Source organism: Blennius ocellaris (assembly GCF_963422515.1).
Source record: "Blennius ocellaris genome assembly, chromosome: 8".
NCBI classification, from domain to species: Eukaryota; Metazoa; Chordata; class Actinopteri; order Blenniiformes; family Blenniidae; genus Blennius; species Blennius ocellaris.
The window spans coordinates 19,493,045-19,508,622 of NC_137657.1; the positions used below are offsets into that span (position 1 = coordinate 19,493,045).

At 41.8% G+C, this 15,578-nt stretch overlaps 1 protein-coding gene across 1 annotated transcript in view; it reads right to left on the reverse strand.

Annotated features, from left to right (window-relative positions):
- Positions 1-15,578, reverse strand: part of ulk4 (unc-51 like kinase 4) — a gene marked incomplete at its 5' end in the record, with an annotated part of 69,542 nt that overhangs the window by 461 nt on the left and 53,503 nt on the right. The window contains 4 exons of the mRNA XM_080500531.1: positions 3,404-3,492; positions 8,701-8,895; positions 10,948-11,049; positions 12,964-13,130. Of these exons, the coding sequence (XP_080356657.1) occupies positions 3,404-3,492; positions 8,701-8,895; positions 10,948-11,049; positions 12,964-13,130 (553 nt within the window). The remainder of the gene's footprint in view (positions 1-3,403; positions 3,493-8,700; positions 8,896-10,947; positions 11,050-12,963; positions 13,131-15,578) is intronic.

Below are 15,578 nucleotides of genomic sequence, written 5' to 3' on the forward strand. Positions count from 1 at the left end.
TCATTCACCTCACATGGGTGGTCAATCGGAGGATCCGCACGTGCAAATAGAGGAACTTTCAAATTCTACAGAATTGAATCCTTTGACATTCCTGCAATGAAGCCAACATTTTAACACGAAAGCAAACAAGTGCACAAAGGAGCATCGTTTTGTACACAAGTACACATTTACTTTCCTCTTTAATAACTGTGCAGTGATTCCCTCCTCCTCCTCTCTTCTCTTCCTCCCAGGTGTGTTTGAGGGCCGCTGGACAGCCGGGCCAGCGGGAGCCCTCCCACCCTTTTTAGTTAATTAAAAGCTCCATAATTAACCCAATTAAAATTGTTCCCAGAGGCCTTGGAAACCATTGAAAGTTTGTGGATTGGAAAAAGATAAATTGGGTTTATAGAAGTTTCAGGACAAATATAAGAGTTTGGTCATTCGTTAAATCTGCATCCTCACATTCTAAAAATGTAACACGAGAGTAAAATGATCTGTGCTCGATTAGAGCCAACGGTTCTTATTCTCCTATACACTTCGAGTCCTATGTCAATCCATACAATAACTCCAACACTGTCAATGAGATTTATAAGGTCCAGAAAGCGCCGAAAAGCAGAGAAACAGAGCTTCGGGCCCATAAACTGGTTATTACGGTGCCTCATGTGACATCCAATCACAGACAAGATCCAGCAGAAAATCACACACCAAACATGAGTTTCTCAGTAGCATCAAAAACAGAGCAGTATTAAATAACTTCCCAATACTACAGCGTGACCTCATCTTGGATAAATGGGCAAAAACTCACATATTGCCCATTTTTTTTTGTCAATTCAGCAGCCGTAACGAATCCAGGCATATTCATTGTAAGAGGGTTTCTCTCTCACCCAGACCACAGCAGCACATGATGTGTGAGCAGAACAACAAGAACCACAGATCTCACTGGGCAAACTGCCTGTACTAAACTTGACCTTTCAGTCAAATTAAGCAAACTTAATGATCCCCGTCGTGACTTTTAAATGAACTGGAAGGTAGTTTTTATTTACTGCTGGTGTCACTCACCAAAGTTCTCTTCTACTGTAACTTAATGAGCGCTGTGCTTCCTGGAGCAAAAATCAATCAAAACAAACTACAAACTTTGTGACGCTGTTCTAACCTGACGGAGACCTGAGAGAGGAGGAATGAAATGAGTGTGTTTTCTGCAGGATCCTCCAGCTAGATGCAGACTGCTGAGGAAAACAAGTTTTCAGAGCCTCTGAAGACAGCCTGGCAGCTTACCGTTCCTCTAATGGAACAGCAGCTGTGTTCAGCCTGTTAGTGTTTTGGTAAAATCCTGGATTCAAACTGTCTGAGCGCTGAATGTTTTCACTGGAGTTGTGAAGGTTTGTGAGCTGCTCACCAGATCTCAGTGGGCTGTAACACTGCCGGCTCTCACTGAATGAACTCTGCAGTAAACTCAGCTCAGGTTTTGGGCCTGGAGGCTTTTCTTTGGGAGTTGGGGGGGGGGCTAACAGTGATGCTCGTCCTCCCCTCCCCCCATCGGCGGTCCGGCTCCACATTTTGAAAAGGCATTCCTCAGGTTGCCATGGTAAAATCTGAATGACATCATTTGGGTTAAGATCTCAACCCAGAGCTCCCCTCACCACCCCTCCTTCGTCTCCAACTTCTCTGCCCTCTCATCCTCTCAATTAAAACCTCTCCTCAGCCTCCCTCTTCTTTCCATCCCTTCTTCTCCTCTTTTCTCTCCTCATAACTCCTCTCATCTCCTGCCCTTTCTCCTAAAACCTCTGCTCCCCTCCTCCTCCTGCTAAACCAGTAGGAGGGTGCCAGTCTCTGCCACTTCAAAGACTGAAGCTGATCTGTGCTTTCATCTGGCAGAGAGAAAGAGAGAGAGATGAGGGGAGAGGGAGAGAGAGTGAGGGAGCGAGAGAGTCACTGAGGAGAAACCGAACGAGAGGGGAGAGAAGAGGGAAGGGAGAAAACTAGGGGAGAGAGCGAGAGAGAGAGATGAGGCGAGAGAGCGAAAGGGAGAGGGAGACAAGAGGGAGAGGAAGAAAATGGGAAAAGAAAGCATGGAAAAATTAAGTGGGGGGGGCGGAGGAGAAGAAACGGGTGTGGTGGATGAGATGTGGTGGGGAGGGGAACACCTCCATTATTGATCTGATGTGTGATTGAGAGACTTTTTGTAGAAGAGTGTGTAAAGTACATTTCATGTGAGTGTCGTGTGTGTGTGTGTGTGTGTGTGTGTGTGTGTGTGTGTGTGTGTTGGGTTGCTGGTCTCGAACATCAATAGATCAAAGGAAGCATGGTCGCTACGGTGACAAAACCCTTGGCTCAAAGTGGACACACATTTGGCCCACATACTCATGAGGTAATGACACACACACACACACACACACACACACACACACACACACACACACACACACACACACACACACACACACACACACACACACACACACACACACACACACACACACACAGAGCTGAAAATAACTGTTTTTGTTCCTATTGATATTTATCATAATTCTACACTAATAAAGCTTCAAAAGTCTCTGCAAAAAACGATGTTAGTTTGTAAAGTGAAAGTTCAGATTACGTTTCCAACCCTTGCAATCAGACGTCAAGAACATGACAAATAAAGATTGAGTTTTTAATAATCCACGGGATTCATCTCTGTTTTGTGTGTGTTATTAAGTCGACACTTCGCCCCTTCAGAAGCAGACGTCCTTTCAATTAAGGAGGAAGAGATCGTTTTGACATGTACGATGCAAAGACATGTTCAGACACGTGTGAAAATAATGAGATGAGGGAAAAGGTTGCCGAACACGTCAAAATCCACAGTGGATTGTTAGTAGACTTAACTCTGAGGTGTAAAATGGTTTCCTCACAGGGACACACGTTCAAACCTAAAGAGGCTGGATACACCAAAAACATTTGACATCCAAAGATGTTTTAAAAATAAAAAGGTTTCAAAAAAATTCCTTAAATTGAGAGACAATGTGACAGTGATAACATCAGCTTTAGTCCTCAGAGGTGTCCTCGTGACAAATTGTTGTGAGGTGAGTCACCAGCCAAACAGGCCGACCACAAGAGTTGCTTCTGTACGAGGAAGGAGCTTCACGAGGGGACTTTCCTGGAGCGAGACGAGGGTGTGCACCTCACACACTCACCAGTCAGTCAGAGCTTGTGGATAACACTCGGCTACACTTCTTCTTTCAGTGCGAGGTCATTCAATGGGCAGGGACCAGGAATATTGAATTAATATACTGTTTGGTAATCGGTTAATCTGCAGCGTCGCCTTAAGTCCACGCTACGTCTCTTGGACTGCGGTCCCAGTGAACCAGATACAAATACTGAAAAGGACAGCATGGACCACCTCTTTACACGATGAAAACAAACATATGACATTAGCAGCACACACCTTTTATATGCTGCGACATCGTGCAGGACACTAATCAGCTCCGTCCCTTCAGCACATTCAAACCAATCAGATCTGTCTGAGGACTGCACCTGGAAAACAAAATGTGAAGCAACAGAAGTCAGCAGGAGAAGCTCAAGATGTGTCACATGAGCCACAAGCTGAACGGCAAGTATTTGTTGTACCACAATCAAACAGAGGAGCTGCAGACGTCGCTCTGATGGCGCTGATACATAAATGCTGAACAGCACTTTGGTTTCTGGCTGCGCACAGTATATAAAATGGAACGGAGTTTGAATAATGACCTCCATTTACAGACACGATACATCATTGTTTTTATGGGTCTAATGTGACATTTACACAGTGAGAGGTGCAAAAAGTGAGTTGTGATCTACAATGGCCAGAGCGAGTGAGAGATCGCTTTGAATCACAGTAAAAAGTGTTGATGGTGAAAAGATTACAAAACTGTCTCTTGACACCTATAATATCCCACTGTCACCTGCAAATTAACTGAAAAGCTAAGATAATTTTGTGATAATTGAGCTGTCTGTTAATGCTGTGCACTTAATTCTTCTGGTATCTACTTGTCAGAGGAAGCAGCCAACCCAATCTCTGCTATAGCCGCCGTCTCACCAATAATAATCACAATAATAAGACGAAAGACGAGACATTTTCACAACACCATTTTCAAAGCAGTGCTGTGGAAGTCACGTCCTGATGATTCATTCAATCTGTTCTCATCAAAGGATCAGTTTATAAGTGACCATGACCAGGCTGTCAGGATGACGCTGAGTGCCATCACACTCATTTGTTGACTGGCATCTCACACGCAAACATTCAAAAAGCCAATTTACTAAAAACACACTCATTTTATAATTTTTTCTCTCTCCCCTGTACTTTATTTAGATACATATTAGTCACAATGTTGTGTTTGCACTTTGAATTCATTTCAGGATTTTCCTGCCTACACCATCATAGATCAGCTCAACAGTATTCCCATCCATCCTGCTGACATGTCCGTCCCCACCTCTTCATCCGCCGTCTGTTTCCATTCCTGTCCTGACATGCTTGTCCACACCGTGATACCTCGGTGTTCTCGTCGGGAACACCTGGTTCACTCAAGTGCATGCTTGTGTGTTGAGAACTTGTGTGTTACTTGCTCCAAAAATGACATTAGAAGCATTAGAAATGTGTGTGTAGGTCTTGTCAGACATTACGTGTGTGTGTGTGACTGGGTGTGTGTGTGTGTGGGTGTGCATGCCTGTCTGTCTGAGTGGATGTGTGTCCGTGTGTTTGGTGAACGTGTTTTCTCTGATCTCCGGTGACATCATCACCTCTGTCTCTGCGGCGACCCAGCATGGTTGTTGCTAAGAAACGGGGTTAGGAGGAGACAAAGACACCCCCCCTCCCCCCCCCCCACACACACACACACACACCGCTCTCCCCTCAGTCCTCTCACTACCCTTACATCATGTCCACTCGTCTCCATAATGCTGAACTCAATGTCATATAGACGACAGACGTGTTGCGTCTGAGGAAGACAGCAGAGGGCTGTCATAATGCAACCGGAGTTCAAACAAGTGACAACGTAAGTGACACCAGAGACACGGAGTGCAGCAATTTATGGCAGAATGACATAAAGATCATCTACAAATACAACATGAGAGAGAGAGAGAGAGATGTGTTTGAGGTAGGAACGATTATTTGTATGATGGTAAACATCCCGATACAATAAACAACAATTCTAAGTTTTGAAGCTTCAGGAAGCTGTATGAATACTGTTGATTCAATTTGAAGTCAGTTTTAGTTCTCTGTGTGTCACAAATCCTGCTAAATCAATCAGTAATAGTCACACACTGCAATCCACCTCCTCCTTCAAACCAGGGGTATTAAACTTGTGACCCATTGGCCAAAATCTAGGCCATGGGATAACATGTTGAAATACACTAAAGCAAACGTTACCTTCAAGTTTTCAAGTTTTCAATAAAAGTCAATGCTATTCCTAATGTATTCTCTGGGCTTTGCAGCCGCAGGTGTCAACAATGCTTGTGGCTGTAAGATTGTGGACACAGTATTGACAACGAGCTAAGGAACTGGCATTATCCTCCAAGCCATAATGAGGGTGAGTTTGTGAAAACATGCAGTCGACATGCAGTAGAAATATTGCAGTCTACTGATGGCAAATTTTGGAGTTGTTGCTATATACAGATATTTAATGGCGTCGTTTTAATGGTTTGACTGGTTCTTTGTAATCAGACTGGGTTGCATGTGGCTCCTGCATGAAACCGAGGATGACATCACTGCTCTGAACCTATAAATTATCTCTGACAAAAGAATTGAACATGTCATGGGTTACTTGGCTTGGAAAAATGGCTAAATGAAATTACCCAAAACAAATTGGATTGGAGAGTCTATTCACTGAGTGAGTGACAGGCTGCTAAACACATAATCAAATCATCCTGTGTCTGGCACAAGTCCGTAAAAGGTTGCAATATGAGGACATAAAAATACTTTGACATTTTGCAGACTTTTTTGTTTTGCCTCTGGAGATCAGAGGAAGCTTTTGGACACTAGTGTGGGGTTAACAAGCAGTGTGAAGAGCGAGACGGAACAAAATCAACAAAAACATCCTGCCTCAGCTCACAGACTCAGCAGTCAGAGCAACTGAGCACAATTCACACAAACTATAAGTGATCATTGTCACCGACTTTGTACTTTTCCAGCTTTGATATAGATTATCAAATGTATCATGAACTCACCGAGGATTAGTTTAAACAGCACAACTTAATAACACTTTTTTTTTTCGACAGTTTTGTGTGAAGTTGGATTAAAAAGGACATGAATTGTGGCCGATGGCTGCACACAAGCGCCGTCTTTCTAGAGGCCGCCTAATAAGTTTAAAAACTTGAGGAACCAAACTCCATCAAAAAAGAAAATAAATGCATCTCACTCAAACAACTTATTATGGATGTGTTTTCATTTAATTAGCGTTGCGCTTTCAGTCCATTCAAGTCGTAGCTGAAAAAAAGACAAGTTGAAAATTTCACTAATGCAGACTTGATTCATTCCCCCCGCGTCGCCCCGCCCGTGCAGTTTCCAAGCTATTAGCGGGATCTTTGATTGAGATTAACAGAGCCCTGAAATCAATGAAAGATAATTAAAAAGCCCTTTTTGAAGGGCAGGCACTTGTCTGGGTGTGTAGGTGTGTGTTTGAGGCAGATTGTGTGTGAGTCATTGTGTTCCTCTGATGGCAGATCAGGGGAAAAGTGTGTGTTGTGTTTAATGTCTGTGGTACTCTAACTGATTGAATCACTGATTTGAAAGCGACGGGCGCCGCAGACGGATACTCAGAGATACGTGCATTGTATATGCATGTATGTAAACGACAGTTGTATTTTCCTTCAAACTTTGAAAGCTGCAGAAGTCCAGTTTTAAAAAAACCCAACAAAAAACACGTACCCTTGAGGAAGCGTAAAACTATAAATCTTTATATCACCGGCTGTGATGAAAAAAGTGACTAAATGTGCCGAAAGTAAGGTGAACAAATAAACTTGCTTTGCTGCCGTGCGGTGACTCATCCATTAGCTATAATATTAGCTATATAATGGCAGAAACACACTGCTGTGTCGAATGTATTGCTCAGGGTGGTGGTGAGGAGACACATAGATTTTACTGTTCATAATAGCATTGGGCGGAGTGAGGAATTATTATAAGAGGACTAATTTCTTAACACGGAGATAGAAATGGAGAGAGGTGATACATTTGCATGCAGGTTCTGGTGTTAGTTAGAGGAGTCAAATAGAGACACACACACACACACACACACACACACACACACACACACACACACACACACACACACACACACACACACACACACACACACACACACACACACACACACACACACACACACACACACCAGCTCATGGGCACAGCCTTCAGTGAGATCATATGATCTCAGGGTGACAGCTGACCTTGTGTCCCACGTGCAGAAAAGTATTCCATGACCCTGCGGCCAAGCCAAAACATTAAGAATGCAGTTTACATAATTCATATGGGTCTGCAGGACAGGAACGGAAATAAATAAATAAATAAATCAGCCAATTTTTCTAACTTCGTGTTGACTTCTGAGGCTGCATTTCCTCTGTTTCGCTTCACCAACTCTTCCTATTCCCTTGACCAGATGCTCAAATTAATATTAGGCAATTCTAAAAATAATTAAGCATTCATTAAAATCAGTGACATCCAGTATTGGGATTTTTAAATGCTTATTAAAATGGGTGGTGCAGTCATGTAGTGGCTTCTGCTCTTCACTCACTGGATGGATTTTGAGTCTGGGTTGAAGGTCTTTTCTGTGATGAGTTTGCATGTCCTCACTGTAGTTGCATGTGTTTTTGCACAGTTTATTGTATATCTGAGGTTAATTGATGGCTTGAAATTGCTTGTACACAAGTAAATGTGAGCGTGTGCGACTGTTTTTTTTTGCCCTGTGATGGACTGGCAATCGGCCTCGGGTGTAATCTGCTGGGATGCACTTCAACATCATACAACACTCAACTGGACACAGTGGGGGAAATGCCTAATGGGCTGCTGATCAATATTCAAATCATACAACTGAATGAAGTTGGTGAACATTCCGACTGCAAGTCTCAGTGAAACTACTCCAAGAATCAAATAGATTTCTAGCTTAATGACTAAATTGTCACACACACAACACATACTTATTGTTGTGTGTGTGTCTGTCGAGGCGGAAAGCTTCATTGAAAGCTGTACTCTGGTGATTGTCAGCTGCAGCTTCCTCCTTCTTAGTAGAGGGGGATAATAATACTTATTACATTCAGAAAGTAGTCACTTCAAGAAATTTCATCCCGAGTCACGGCAGTAGACTCTCTTACGGGTTATCTCAGGCCTATAACACGAATCACTTTGACTATCAAATAAAATTGGATGGATACTTGAACAGAGAGTGACGGGCACATACAAAGCAACATTCCTTCCTCCAGTGCCGTCTTGGTCCTTCTGTCAGTCATGCTCTGCTGAAACTTCACATTATTTTCTGAAAAAGCAGCACTGCCGTACTGACTACATTAGTACTGAGTACATGACTTATTATTCCAGTATTTTCAATCTGTCGTGCTTCCAGGACCGAGATTCTCTCCAAGCGGGGCATAAAGTAGTATCTGATAAACAATGCTGACTTGTGTGTGTGTGTGTGAGTGTGTGTGTGTGTGTGTGTGTGTGTGTGTCTGTGTGTGTGTGTGTGTGTGTAAGTGCTTACATGTGTCCACTCCACTCACCAGTCGTTTAATGATCCTAAGAGTTGTGCGTAGTGTTTGGGGGGCGTCCGTGCACATTAGTGAGGGCAGCACATATGAGAAGGTTCGTAAACAGGAAGGTGAAAGACAGTCATCGCCCTCTTCGCTGTACAGCTGCACCAGGAGGGACAAGCACTGAAGAGACTCCTCCCACACTTCCTGGTTTTCAGAAGGCAGCTACATGGAGAGATGATCAGTTAAAGCATTAAGAAGCATCATTATTGTATTTAAAATACTCCCAACAACAATTCTGACAACGCTAAACAAATCAACTGACTGACTTTTAGTCTTTCAAGTGTTTTTACACGCAGCTTTCACCTGTCAAAAATTATTTCTACAATCTGATTTGCATCTTTAAAAAAAAACAACAATCTGTAGCAAACTGCACAGAGGACAATGTGGTGTTTGTTTTCATTGTGTTTATTGAGATTTGCATAAAGTTATCTGATGAAAAAAAAATCATCATAGTCGATTTAACTCATTGACAGATACAGTGATTATTCTTTTAAACACATCTCTGATTAGAATATATTAGATATTAGTTCTTTTTTGCACCTTCTGACTTGTACATACAGAATGGAAACGAATAGAATGTATTATCATTGTTTAAACAGGCAGTGCAAAATGATGGGGGAAAAACAAGTGTAAATAAAAATATGCGTAAATAAATCATGTTTACAATACACATAATGGACCAATACTGAAATTTAGTGTTACGAAGGAAAAACAAATTGAATAACATTCAACGTCAGTTTGATGCTAAATTTGCATTGAGTGCATTCTACATTTGGATTCCTTCAATAGTTAAACTGTCATAAACATCTACTGCAGCCACTAAATCCTAAAATGGCACTATTATGTGCACCATTAATCTTTACAGAAACATTTTTTTCTATCACATGCAAGCTTGGCGATGTTAGATTGTAATCAGCACTCCTGCTCTCACCAACTAATCTCTCATGGGGCGAAGGGGCTGAGGGGGTGTCAGCTGCTCCCTCAACCCTCTCATTCACACTGAGACGCCCACCCAACACTCAACGTGTCAAGTATAAGTAAAAACCTCTATTGTGTCCAAGGGGACCTCTTCTTCTCCCCCCTCCACTCTTTTTCTTCTTTTCTCTGCGTCCCCAGAACGACTCAGCTCCTTCATGTGATAACTTTCAGGAGGCTGACATTACTCCTCTTTTGGCTACACTACATTTATGGACCTAGTCAATGTCATTGAGAGCCATAAATCTGGCTTTCATACAATTAATATTACGGTAAGCATCATTTTCGGGTCATCACTCATAGCCGTGGAGTGAAACAACTGGAATTTATGTATCAATGCAACACAGTAAATTGCATTATTGGACTATCAGCATACACTGGTGCTTGTATCAGGCAGACTTTACAGAGAGATTCTGAATAATTATATAAAACAAGCTTGTTTCTCTTGTTTGTGATAAATATGTGGTGATTTAGAAATGCCCCTATTTATAGGCAAAAAAAAAGAAGGATTTTACCAGTGAAGCTAAGTGCAGTTGGAAGGATAGAGGTTGTTTTGCATCACATATTTAACCACGTGTAGTGCCTGAGGGGGTGGATATTTGATAGGCAGCAGTGATAAGAATTTCACATTTTCTCGGCAGAAAGGCCAACTTTGTGTTGTGTTTTCGGAATTTATTTTAGATTCTGTTTGTACTCATTGTTATCGCAAAATACTGGAACCATTATTGCATTAACTGATTACTTTAGTAAATGAATATGATCATCTGGAATGTGAGACACATTGTTGGCTTTGTAAACAGGTAACAATGAAGCTGCTTGATTAACTTCATGAAACTACCCGAGACAAATACATATTTGTAAAATGTATAAATATTTAGACTGTTAGCTGTCAAATAATAAGCAACACATTCACACTGAGAAAAACAGTTTCAAAGTAGGGTGTAGAAATGGAGTTTGTCATGAATAAGTACTTGTTTTTTCTTCTATATTCTAGCATGTAGAAGTCACACTTACTGACTCACAAGACAACACAATTAACTCTGCACACACACATCATCATTAAAACATACATACATAGGTTCTCTCACTCTGTCAGACATTTTAGCCAATGACCCATGCAGAAGCCAACCAAATATTTATGAATGCAGCCAAGACATTTATACGCACGGATGAACACGCACACATGCACACACGCACGCACGCACACACACACACGGGACCTGTGAGTGTTGGTCTCACCATGTGAATGAGGTGTGTGCTGAGCTGGCTCAGGGGTCTGTTGGCCAGGAGCAGCTTCTCCGCTGCCTCCGTCTCCACTGTTGGACGAGATAGCCTCTGGCTCTGTACACACACGCACACACACACACACACACACACACACACACACACACACACACACACACACACACACACACACACACACACACACACACACACACACACACACACACACACACACACACACACACACACGCCCTGCGTTAAATCATTTATAGAGATTTGACAGTCAATAATGATGGATCCAGAGGCCTGCCAAGTCTTATTCTGACAGACAGAGACCGACACAGGGAGACACACACTGAAAGACTGTGGGAGAAAACTTTTTTTTTTTTTTGCATGAGTTGTGTTATTTTATTTCTTTAGCCAAGCTGTATAGTGGACAACATACTGACTGCAGGTTGAACAGTTTTCCTTGCCACGCCAAGTTAGTATTTGCATCTCGTTAAGACTTCAATTTCTCCAAATCCTCCGTTTTCTTCCCTGCCCTTCATCATTAGCACCTCTGTGCCGCACGTTGACTTATTCTAGTTCAGTCCATGCCTACAGTGGAACTTCAGGCCAATTAGCGGTGGAATAATGTGATTAATACTGGCACACAGTCTCTCTCTCTGCCTCTCTCTCTTTCCCCCCGCAAAGTCACTCCTCCTCAGCTATGCTCTTTTTTTCTTCTGCCGTATATATAATCTCTGACTTACTCTCCCTTGACCAACTGACTAATAGTTTGGGGAGAGCGGTCTAGTCACGTCCTCTCTCCTTATCAGACCTTATTACCCAAATGAATTTGGCTTGGGCCGAAGTTTTCTTTTTAATGAGCTTTGCATTACTCGCAGAATTGATTTCCGCTGCACATTCTGCTTGCTTCTTTTTCCATCGCTGCCTCTCCTTCTATCTTTCCATCCTTCCTACTCCCTCTTCTGTCCTTCTCTCTCTCACCCAGTCTTTTACCCTGCCTCCACTTTAGTCTCCCCCCCAGTCCAGACATTAATATGTATGCATTGGGCTGGGGTGCACACTATGGGGAGATGGGGGCTGGTGTGTGAGAGTGTTTGGTGAGAGAGAGTGTGTGTGTGTGTGTGTGTGTGTGTGTGTGTGTGTGTGTGTGTGTGTGTGTGTGTGTGTGTGTGTGTGTGTGTGTGTGTGTGTGTGTGTGTGTGTGTGTGTGTGTGTGTGTGTTCGTGTTCTTATGTGTCTATGTAGTGAGGCAAGCTGAGGACAAAGCCAGCGGTGATAATGAGGCCGCAGGGACACAGCCAGACTGGCCCCTCAGTGTATGCCTGTATATCTGTGTGTGTGTGTGTGTGTGTGTGTGTGTGTGTGTGTGTGTGTGTGTGTGTGTGTGTGTGTGTGTGTGTGTGTGTGTGTGTGTGTGTGTGTGTGTGTGTGCACGTGCGCGACCGCGTCCCAGGGACTCAGGACCTCATCCGCTTTCTCCTGAGTCCACAACTTCAATATTGCAGTTCCTTAAACCTGCTGGCTTTCACTGCATACATCAAGGGTCACACACACTCACAAACACACACATACACACATCTTCAGGGACATAACACAAGGGCAGCATTTTCCGGAAGTTGACTTTATGATTCTGTTAGTGAATCTCTGCTCATGAGAAATAAAGTTGGTAAATGTCGGGAGCCATGATAGTTTGGTTTTACCAAACCACACATTGGTCTTCCACAAATTTCCCACATTCATATCAGTTATTGGATTTATCAAAAAAAAAACTGAACCAAGTATAGAATAGTTGACATACACAATGTGAACAGTGTGGATTTTTATCTAAAGATGGAGGCTATTTCACTGGAGGGGGATCAGAGAAGAAGAAGGAAAAAAAAAATGTTGGTTAAAAAAATACTTCAGCCACTAGTTTAGGAATGTGTCATTAATCTGCTAAGGAATAATGTTAAGTAAACAACTGACCAAACAGTTCTGCTCCAAGTGGCAAACTTCCTTTGCCTTGTGTTTGAGTTTTTGTACCTGCAGTGCGGAGCGGACAACGGCTGATGTTTGCTTGAGGATACTGTGAAGCAGTTCCAAAAGGGCTTGTAACACGAGATGGCAGACGTTTCTCCCAGCAGCCCCCTGTGCATCCAGGTGGGCGACTGCAGCCTTTGAGAAGGTAGTGACCACCGTCTCTATTAGACCTGTGAAGCAGAGATGAAGATCACCATGAGAAGGTTGCACCAGAAATATTTATATAAAGTCTTCTTCAGCTGAGAGCAACTGGCTTACATATTTTCTGATGGTTCTTAATGCTTGAAAGAAAAGAAAAAAAAACAATTAAGTGGCATTCAAAGCATCAAATGCTGGGAAAGTAATAACAAAAACAAACAAAGAACAAACAAAAAAATAACATCTGTATGTGGCGGTATCAGTTGTGTAATTAATATCCAAAGAAATATTTGAATGGCATGCACGTCTGTCCTCACTAACAAAACGAAACTGAACAAGCAGTATCGACTCCTTATAGACACTTTTATAGACATGTCGTACTGAATGCATAAAGATTTATTGAAGACTCACAATAACATCTAACAATGCTAAGCACTGAAACTATTCCCTCCTTTGTATTCACAGTGGCTTTTGGAACAGAACTAAATACAAGCATTCTTGTCTCATTAAGGCAATACGTTACATTTTATTCGAATAATTGTGAAATAGCATATACCAATACAATGAATGTGTAGAAGTATGATATTTGTTGAAAGTGTGTTATGTATAAATAGAGAATGATGAAACTCCTAACTAGAAGGAGGTCTGTGGGAGAAGTATGGTTGCAAACCAAACATGCAGATCAAATGTGAGCAGCCAAAATGCACTTTTCTCCTCCCTCTATTCTCACTGTCCAGTTCCGACCTGGACATTATAAGACCCACGGGTCGCATGCAGCACTTTGATGGTTACTTATTGGCCCATGACTGAACATGATGTACACAACACAACTGCTTTGTTTTTGCTTTGGAGATGATTTTTTTCAGTGTATGTAGTTCTTGCTTATGGGTGCAAATGAACCGTCTTCAATAGGTTAGAAAGAAAAATATTATTATTTAAAAAAAAAAAAAAAAAAACATGCAAAGAAAGACGAACTCCAGAAGGGTGGTAGTTTTCATGTGGCTCCATCATGAAATTGAATCGCCCATCCCTGTCTTGCTGGATTTGGCCTTTTAAGCCAGTGCTACAAAGCTTACTTTGAATTTAAAATAAAGTTATTAGGACATTGCTTTATGTACCTAAATAGCTAAATCAAGTCCCATCTGACCATGAATTTAACAAAAAAGGCTTTTCCTGATCCAAAGTAAATGTGCATTTTCACAAAGCATGCATTTCAAGAAAGAACAAACACAATCAGGTCCAATAACAACACTATTCATTATTTATTAAGAGCTCACTAAACAGTCAATGACAAATCAAGCCTGCTGACCTTCATGCTACAAGCAACCAACAGATTTCTCTCTGTACCTGTTGGTTTAAATAAATAATAGTGAATACAATCCTATCTGAACCGAAGCCTTGAATTATCTGTGTATCCACCTATTAATCCATCCATCTTCTAAACCACTGTAGCCCACTTGATGTAGCAGAGTAGCAGGAATCCTGGAGCTAAATCCTGCTGGCTATGGAAACACACTGCACAGGTCCTCAATCCATCACAGGGAAAACACAAAGAGACAAACAACCACACACAGTCACATTTATGCTTACGGACAAGTTAGAATCGTCGATACTCATCGCTTATGTTTAGGAAACCGGAGTTCCTAGAGAAAAGCCCCACATACACAGGGAGTAAAGTTCTAACCATGACATCACCATGTGGCCCAGTATTCAAAAAGCTTAGCATTATAATGAATGGACAAACTCTTAAACATGATACACATACTGAGGTTTAAAGATTGGTAATGTAAGCAGCATCAACAAAAAGAAGGCCAATAAAATAAGAGCTAATTTAAAAACACATTCAGTTCTTTTCTTTTCTTTTCTTTCATAAAGCATCCCTTCAGAGGAAACGGCCATGAGGCTGCTAAACCTTCACATTTGAAAGAACAGCACTTTAAGTGCGAACTCATGTTCCACTGCATATTACATTTCAACATGACTGAAGAAACATTTGACTGAAGAAGCATTTTACTGGCAGATTTGTGTAGCGAGCTATTGTAAGCATCCTGACGCACAATAAGTCACGCATGGATACTCACAGGACAGTTTCTGCCTGCACTCGCTTGAGATCATGTATCAGCATGACTTATGCATTCCAGTGAATGTAATGACGAGAACAGTCAGACAATCACGAAGTTCAACGTTGCCTTTTTCCCCCCATTTTTGAGCACACAAAAGATGAATTATGAACTTCACAAAGGAAATACATCAAGTTTTATTTCAAACAGATTTTTTTTTATAAAGAATGTCAATTCTTAGTATTTTTGTGAAATAAAGTGTAACACACTCATGGGCTATTAAACTTGGCTGTTGTCACCAAAACAAATTATTGCTCTGTCAAACTACTTCACAAATGATTAGACAGGCTGCTCTACTGGAGACTCTTCAATCAAAGAAACATCTCCTCTGCTGTTAATGCAATATGACAATACAGTCTC